This window comes from Tachyglossus aculeatus, chromosome 11, assembly GCF_015852505.1.
Source record: "Tachyglossus aculeatus isolate mTacAcu1 chromosome 11, mTacAcu1.pri, whole genome shotgun sequence".
NCBI lineage: Eukaryota > Metazoa > Chordata > Mammalia > Monotremata > Tachyglossidae > Tachyglossus > Tachyglossus aculeatus.
The window spans coordinates 36585278-36594031 of NC_052076.1; the positions used below are offsets into that span (position 1 = coordinate 36585278).

The 8754-nt window shown below is 47.5% G+C and overlaps 1 protein-coding gene across 1 annotated transcript; it reads left to right on the plus strand.

Annotated features, from left to right (window-relative positions):
- Positions 1–301: 301 nt before the first annotated feature.
- LOC119934762 (E3 ubiquitin-protein ligase TRIM21-like) lies at positions 302–6789 on the plus strand. Its single transcript, XM_038754305.1, has 4 exons — positions 302–694; positions 2810–2832; positions 3999–4096; positions 6242–6789. Exons 1-4 carry the CDS (start codon positions 302–304, stop codon positions 6787–6789), a joined length of 1062 nt encoding a protein of 353 aa, XP_038610233.1.
- The last annotated feature ends 1965 nt before the right edge of the window (positions 6790–8754 follow it).

The following is an 8754-nucleotide window of genomic DNA, read 5'->3' on the forward strand; positions in this document are numbered from 1 at the left end:
TTGGTGACAGATTGAATGTGTGGGTTGAATGAGAGAGATGAGTAGAGGATGAGAGAAAGAAGTCGAGGCTACTAATACTACTACAACTTCCTCTTCCTTGTCCTCTCCCTTTTCTTCTCTCCTCCCTCTCCCCAGCTGATCTTTGCATCTCTCATGTCATGACTACTCCATTCTCCGTTCTTCCTACTTGGCTGCTCCCAGCCCACGCCCTCTTTTGCTGTGAACTTCAGTCAGGGTAGAAGACACCGTGAAAGAGCTGTGGAGCAGACAGCCCAGACAAGGGGACCGGAGAGCAGCTGCCATGGCCTCGAGAATGCAGATTGAAAGGATTGGAAAGGAAATGACCTGTCCCATCTGCCTGGAGTTCTCAGGGGAGCCCATGAGCATCAAGTGTGGGCACAGTTTCTGCCACAGATGCATCTCTGAGCTGTGGAGCAAAGGGCTCAGCTCCTGTCCTGAATGCCGGACCTGCTTCCAGCAAGAGGACATCCGGCCCAATAGGCAGCTGGGAAACCTGGTGGAAAGTCTCAAGCCGGTGGTCAAGCTGATGGAGGGACTGTGTGAGCGTCACCGGACAGCTCTCAGATTGTTCATTGAGGAGAAGGGAAAGGCCGTCTGTGCAATTTGTCACTGGTTCTGGGAGCACAATGGTCACCACACTGACCCCTTCGAGGAGGCAGCGGAGACACACAAGGTGGGTCATTCATTCAATCGTATTTATTGAGTGCTTACTGTGTGCAGAGCACTGTACTAAGCGCTTGGGAAGTACAAGTTGGCAACATATAGAGACAGTCCCTACCCAACAACGGGCTCACAGTCCAGAAGGAGGGAGACAGACAACAAAACAAAGCATGTGGACGGGTGTCAAGTCATCAGGACAAATAGAATTAAAGCTAAATGCACATCATTAACAAAATAAATAGAATAGTAAATATGTACAAGTAAAACAAATAGAGTAATAAATCAGTACAAACATATATACAGGTGCTGTGGGGAGGGGAAGGAGGTGGGGGGGATGGGGAGGAGGAGAGGAAAAGGGGGGCTCAGTCTGGGAAGGCCTCCTGGAGGAGGTGAGCTCTCAGTAGGGCCCTGAAGGGAGGAAGAGAGCTAGCCTGGTGGATGTGTGGAGGGAGGGCATTCCAGGCCAGGGGGAGGATGTGGGCCAGGGTCACCTCGGGGCAGGAGGTAAGGTCTCTCATAGTGTTAAGAAGAATGACTGGTTCCTGTCAGGATGGAGCCACCAGTGACTCCTCCTGCTCAGAGCCTATTGCCCCTCTGAGCTCTCATCTTTCATCCACTCCTGCCTCTCTCCCCTTACCAGTCACTCTGGCCTCAACTCCGTAGCTTACTCAATCAGTCAATTAATTAATGGTGTTTATTGAGCCCTTAGTGAGTGCAGAGCACTGTGCTAAGTACTTGGTAAAGTATGACACTTTCCTAATTCTCCCCCAAACATTCTGGCAACTGCCTCCTTAGTTATCCCCATGTCCCCCAGATCTGGACCCTCAGATCTCTAAGAGTGGTTTCTGCTGAAGCACAAGCTTGTTTCACAACATATGTGTACTCATTTGAGAGTATTAGAGCTCTGCTCTAGAAACTGGTTGGACAAAAATGCAGTAAAAGACAGGAGCTTTTTCATTAGCAACGCTAAACTGACCCCAGGATGAACTGATGGAGTGCTTAATGGTGGGGAGTCTCCTCCATGCCCCCCCCCCAAACCAAATAATTTCTGCTCTCTGTGCCACATCCACTGGTGTTAATAGGAAAAAAAAAGTTGGTTTTCCCAAACCTTTTTCATGGACTTGGATTAGTTTTCTGGGGCCCTAAAGCGAAAATCGAGTCAGCCAATCCCTGATTGGACTTCCGCCTCCCCAGTTTGCCATCCAATCAGCCTCAAGCCTATAGGCATTTACGTGCTTATTCATTCATTATTCATCTGTTTATTGTTGTACTCTCCCAAGAGCTTAGTTTAGTGCTCTGCACACAGTAAGCACTCAATAAATGTGATTGAATGAATAAACTTAGGCATTTGCCTCAGACTATTCTTTGTCTTTATTTCTTCACTATGATTTCCAGTATATGATTTCCATGTTCCCCATTATTCTGTGAGTTCCTGGAAGCCAGGGATGGTGCCTCAGCATCTTTAGTATGGTCCTTGGGAGCCCAGTACACTCTGTATTCTGGATGCAGTAGGGGTTGATCTGTGTTCGATCCGCATTTTGAATTCCCAGGTGCTGCTTTTTTCCCTGCCAATGGACTGTAAGGAGCTCCGAGTTTCTCTCCAGGACAAGGAAAAAAAGTCCAGTCTGTAGACCTCTCCAGCCATGAGTGATGAGACAGGGTAGAGATGGTCACTCTGTGGGAAGCCAGTGTGGCAGGGTGTGGCCAAGATAGTAAACTCTCCCCTCCACTTCCCCCTCTTTCTCGGAACTGACATATAAAACCAGGGAGGAGCAGAGAATCCCAGTTCGTCCCGGACCTGTTGTCCCAGGAATCCCTAGTCTCATGCAGCCTCAGAGAGTGGAAAACTCCTCTTCATTCCCAGACCTTGACTCCAGCCTTATCCCCAGCAGTGAGCTGGATTTACCCCAGGGAGAAACCAGAATTGGAGGTGGCCCAGCCCTAAGGGTCAGAGAACACACTAACTGAGGCCTCTGCTGGAGACTTTCTCTTTCCTTGATTCCTCATGGGGCGTTTGGGGGGGGGGGGGGGTGCTGGGGGAGAAGGGGAGAGTGGGGCATCGAATGGCCAAAGGGAAGGGATCCTGGGACTAATAGAGACTCATCTGTTGATTTTCTTTTCTCCTCAGGTTGTGAGGAACACCCAGGGCAGGTATGTGTCAATCAATCGATCAACCGAGCAATAATTATTATTATTATTATGGTATTTGTTAAGTGCTTACTATGTGCAAAGCACTGTTCTAAGCACTGGGGAGGATACAAGGTGATCAGGTTGACCCGTGTGGGGCTCACAGTCTTAATCCCCATTTTACAGATGAGGTAACTGAAGCACAGAGAAGTTAAGTGACTGGCCCAAAGTCACACAGCTGACAATTGGCGGAGCCAGGATTTGAACCCATGACCTCTGACTCTCAGTAATAATAATAATAATAATGATATTTGTTAAGCACTTACTATGTGTGAAGCACTGTTCTAAGCGCTGGGGGGGATACAAAGTGATCAGGTTGTCCCACGTGGGGCTCACAGTCTTCATCCAGCGCTTAGAACAGTGCTTTGCAAGTAGTAAGCACTTAACAAATACCATCATCATTATTATTATCATCCCCATTTTACAGACGAGGGAACTGAGGCCCAGAGAAGTGAAGTGACTTGCCCAAAGTCACACAGCGGACAAGCGGTGGAGCCGGGATTCGAACTCATGACCTCTGACTCCCAAGCCCGGGCTCTTTCCACTGAGCCCGAAGTCACACAGCTGAGCTGAACTCTATCCACTGAGCCAAGCTGTTCTGTGCACTTACTATGTACAGTGCACTGTACTAAGCACTTGGGAGAGTACAGTTCAACAGAGTTGATAGAGATGTTCTCTGCCCACAGTGAGCTTACAGTTTAGAGAGTGTGGTCTAGTGGATAGAGCACAGACCTGGGAGTTAGAAGAACCTGGTTTCTAATCCCGGCTATGCCACTTGTCTGCTGTGTGACCTTGGGCAAGCTACCTAACTTCTCTGTGCCTCAGTTACCTCTTCTGTAAAATGGGGATTAAGACTGGGAATGGCACTGTGTCCAACCTGATTAGGTTATACCTACCCCAGCAGTTAGAATAGTGCTTGACAGAGTAAGCACTTAACAAATACCATCATCCTCATTATTATTATTAGAGACCTTTCAGTCTAGAGGGTGTCCCATTCAGCATCTTCCACTGTTTGCAATGGAGGGTGGGAGAGAGGGGGAAATGGGGATGGGGGCGAAGCTGATTGGGTTGGATCCAGACCAAAGGGTCCCACCCAAAGGGAAGGATCACTGGACCTGCACTTTCTCCAGGGACGGTCGAATCCTGCCACAACCAGAAACCATCCTCGTGAAGATGAAGAGCAGCCACCCAATACCGGGGTTGAAGGAGATACTGAGGACTTCTTCAGGTAACCTGTTCAACTGCCCCTAGGCATTGGTGGAGCCATGGAAGCACCCTCTCCACACCCAACACCTCTGCTCCCCCATCCCTCCAGTGCCCAAATAGTGCACTTGGTGACATACTGGCAGGGAGACACACACCATCAATCGTATTTCATCAATCGTATTTATTGAGCGCTTACTATGTGCAGAGCACTGTACTAAGCGCTTGGGAAGTACAAGTTGGCAACATATAGAGACAGTCCCTACCCAACAGTGGGCTCACAGTCTAAAAGGGGGAGACAGAGAACAAAACCAAACATGCTAACAAAATAAAATAAATAGAATAGATATGTACAAGTAAAATAAATAAGTAAATAGAGTAATAAATACGTACAAACATATATACATATATGAGGCAAGGAAGCCAGGGAAGAGGGGAGGGGAACACAAGGTGGCCTACCAGAAAGAGTCAGAGGACATAGGTTCCAATCCCCCCCTCTTCCACTTGCCTGCTGAGTGTTCTTGTGCAAGTCAACAAATACTCTGTGCCTCAGTTTCCTCAGCTGTAAAATGAGAATTCAATATCTGTTCTGTCTCCTAGTTAGACTGTGAGCCCCATGGAGAGGAAGAATTCAATCTGACCTGACTAACTTGTATCTACCCCAGTGATTAGTACAATCCTTGGCACATAGCAAGAGCCTAACAAATACCACAATCATTAGCAGTAGTAGTAATAATGATAATAATAATGATGGTATTTGTTAAGTGCTTGCTATGTGCAAAGCACTGTTCTAAGCACTGGGGGAATACAAAGTGATCAGATTGTCCCACTTGGGGCTCACAGTCTTAATCCCCATTTTACAGATGAGGGAACTGAGGCACGGAGAAGTTAAGTGACTTGCCCGAAGTCACACAGCTGACAATTGGTGGAGCCGGGATTTGAACCCTTGACCAAGTAGTAGTAGTGCAGCATGATGTAGTGTACAGAGCACAGGCCTTAGAGTCAGAAAAAGCCACGGGTTCTAATCCCAACTCCCCACTTGTCTGCTGTGTGACCTTGGGCAAGTCACTTCACTTCTCTGTGCCTCAGTTACCTGATCTGTAAAATGGGAATTGATACTGTGAGCCCCATGTGGGACAGGGACTGCGTCCAACTTAATTTGCTTGTATCTACCCCAGCGCTTAGTATAGTACCTGGCGCAAGTGACTAACAAATACCATAATGATTATTATAGTAACGATAGTAGTGGTAGTAGTTGTAGTAGTATCATTCTAGATACTACTAGAGAATTCAATACTAATTCAGAGAATGAAGATACTAATTCAGAGAATTCAACCCCCCGCTGCTCCAGCCCAAGATGGGTGTTGGAGTCAGCAGCTATCTTCAAAGGGAAACGTTGCTGCTGAGCATGAAGGCAAGGAACAGATGGCTAGGATCTGTTGGGGTGGGAGTGAGAGTGGGACTGTGGGTTTAGAGAGGATGACTGGGCCGGTAGTGACTCCTTGAGCTCCTGTTCTGCACCTTCCCCCCATTTCCAGACCCCATCCCAGTCTCTCCTAATAATAATAGTAGTATTTGTTAAACGCTTACTATGTACTAGTAAGAAGAAGCAGCATGTAAGGAGAAGCAGCGTGGCTCAGTGGAAAGAGCACGGGCTTTGGAGTCAGAGGTCATGGGCTCAAATCCTGGCTCTGCCAATTGTCAGCTGTGTCACTTAACTTCTCTGTGCCTCAGTTACTTTATCTGTAAAATGGGGATTAAGACTGTGAGCCCCCCGTGGGACAACCTGATCACCTTGTAACCTCCCCAGCGCTTAGAACAGTGTTTTGCACATAGTAAGCACTTAATAAATACCATCATTATTATTATTATTATTACAGGCACTGTACTAAGCCCTGGGTTGCATACAAGCAAATCAGGTTGGACACAGTCCCTGTCCCTTGTGGAGCTCACAGTCTTGATTCCCATTTTACAGACGAGGTAACTGAAACACAGAGAAGTGAAGTGATTTGCCCAAGGTCACACAGCAGACATACAGCGGAGTCGGGTTTAGAACTCATTACCTCTGTCCACTACACCATGCTGCTTCTCCTAGACCCATACTGCCCCAGGCTCCCCTGGTACCTCCTGACCCTTGACCCCAGCAATGACCCCATGTCTCTCTCCGCAGCGGATGTGACTCTGGACCCAGACACCGCCCATCCCACCCTCTTCCTGAAAGACAATCAGAGGAGCGTATGTCATGCAGACACTCCGCAGGACCTGCATGACACCGTTAAGAGATTTGATAACTCTTTCAACATCCTGGGCGTTCAGCGCTTCACTGAGGGGAAGCATTACTGGGAGGTGTCTGTGGCTGGGAAGACCCACTGGGACTTGGGGGTTTGCAGGGACTCAGTGAGCAGGAAGGGGATGGTGACTCTTTGTCCTCATAAAGGATTCTGGGTCATGATCCTGAGAAATGGCAACGAATACCAGGCTTGCACGTCTCCCGCTACCTGTCTCTCCCCAACAGTGCCTCCTCAGAAGATAGGGGTCTTCCTAGATTATGAGGCTGGAAATGTATTGTTCTTCAACATCACTGTCCAGTCCCACATCTTCACCTTCTCCGGCTGCACCTTTTCCGGCCCTGTGTGCCCCTTCTTCTCACCTGGTCCTAACTACAAAGGGGAAAATTTGGCTCCTCTGACCATCTGCCTGGTGAGCGGGGAGGATTGAAGGAGATCCTGTCCAAATTGACCACGCTCATGTCCCCCAGCCCTGACCGGGGCGAGTTAGGCTTCCGTGACTGTCGATATCCCGCTGCCCTTACACCCCCTTCCCTATCCTAGTCTTAGGGTTTCCTTTCCCCTCCAACCATCCTTCATTCACAATCAACATTATGTATTGAGTCCTTACTCTGTGCAGAGCACTATAGTAAATGCAGTTGATAGACACATCCCCTGACCACAAAGAGCTTTAAATTCAGAGTTCAGTCTACATTCAATCAATCAGTAGAACTTATTGAGCAATCACTATTTGCGTAGCAGCATCTACATAATAATAATAATAATAATAATGGCATTTATTAAGCGCTTACTATGTGCAAAGCACTGTTCTAAGTGCTGGGGAGGTTGCAAGGTGATCAGGTTGTCCCACATGGGGCTCACAGTCTTAATCCCCATTTTACAGATGAGGTAACTGAGACACAGAGAAGTGACTTGTCCAAAGTCACACAGCTGATAACTGGCAGAGTCAGGATTCGAACCATGACCTCTGACTCCAAAGCCATTGAGCCTCTTTCCACTGAGCCACGCTGCCTCTTTAAAAAGCAGTGTGGCCTAGTGTATAGAGCAGAGGCTCAGGAGTCAGAAGGACCTGGGTTCTATTCTCAGCTCTGCCACTTGTCTGCTGCGTGACTTCTGGCACATCACATTACTTCTCTGTGTCTCAGTTATCTAATCTGTAAAAGTGTGTTTAATCTTGCGAACCCCATGTGGGATGTGGACTCTGTCCAACCTGATTAGCTTATATCTACTCCTGTGCTTTGTACAGTGCCTGGCACATAGTAAGCACTTAACAAACATCATCTTTTTTAAAAGTGTCTGCGAAACTATGGCACAATCTCTGTCCTCAAGGAGTTGTCATTATAATGGGGAAGGGGAAGAAATGGGCAGAACCAAAGTATTTATAATCAATGCACTGTTCCAAGTGTTGGTGTAGATATAAGCTAATCAGACTGGACCCAGTCCATGTCCCATATGGGGTTCAGAGTCTTAATCTCCCCTTAACAGATGAGGTAACTGAGGTCTGGAAAAGTTAAGCGACTTGCCCAAAGTCACACAGCTGACAAGCGGTGAAGCCGGGATTTGAACCCATGACCTCTGACTCCAAAGCCCGTGCTCTTTCCACTGAGCCATGCTGCTTCTCTATTTTATTCACCCTACCCTCAGCTCCACAGCACTCATGTATATATCCATAATTTATTGATTTATATTAATGTCTACCTCCCCCCTAGACTGTAAGCCCCCCTTCCTCAAGCCCCATAGCACTTGTGTACATATCCACACCTATATTAATTTCAGTCTCTTCCTCTAGATTGTAAGCTTGTTGTGGGCAGGGAATTTGTCTACCAACTCTGTTATATTGTACTCTCCCAAGTGCTTAGTACAGTGTTTTGCACACAGAAAATGCTCAATAAACATGATTGATTGATGATTAGGCATACCCAGGGTAGTGCCCAGGTAGAGAAAGCTCATTTGCATAAAGTGTCCTTTGCTCACCTGGTGACATCAGTTGGAGTACAGCAGATTGCAGGGGAGGATTGGGGAAAGGAGGTGGGGAGTAGCGAAGTAGGGAGGAGCTATTTTAGAAACACTTGTGAGGCGTCCAAGGAGCCACGAATTGAGGAGAAGCTTGTGCTCCGTTTCCAAGAGGGAAGAAAGAAGGAAGCTGGAGCCCATGAAGAAGGCTGAGGCATCAGCAGGGTGACTTGCCAGGGAACACCAGTGGCTATGTGGTGGGTCTACTGAATTGCTGCCAGGGGAATATATGGTGACTTGGGAGCTGCGGAGAGAGCGTCCATTCCTGCTTTAAATTAGGAACAAGTTTAAAATGTTTGTTCCTCGATCTAATTTAAAATTATCTTATACCAGTATATTGTGCTTTGATTGTTAACTCGTTTGCAAAATGCTAAGTGCCACT

Excerpts from the sequence above, each read along its gene's own strand:
- LOC119934762 (XM_038754305.1), top strand. The coding sequence starts at position 302 with ATGGCCTCGAGAATGCAGATTGAAAGGATTGGAAAGGAAATGACCTGT. Across the intron at positions 695-2,809 it reads AGGCAGCGGAGACACACAAG|GTTGTGAGGAACACCCAGGG; the intron begins GTGGGTCATTCA and ends TTTTCTCCTCAG. Across the intron at positions 2,833-3,998 it reads GTGAGGAACACCCAGGGCAG|GGACGGTCGAATCCTGCCAC; the intron begins GTATGTGTCAAT and ends CACTTTCTCCAG.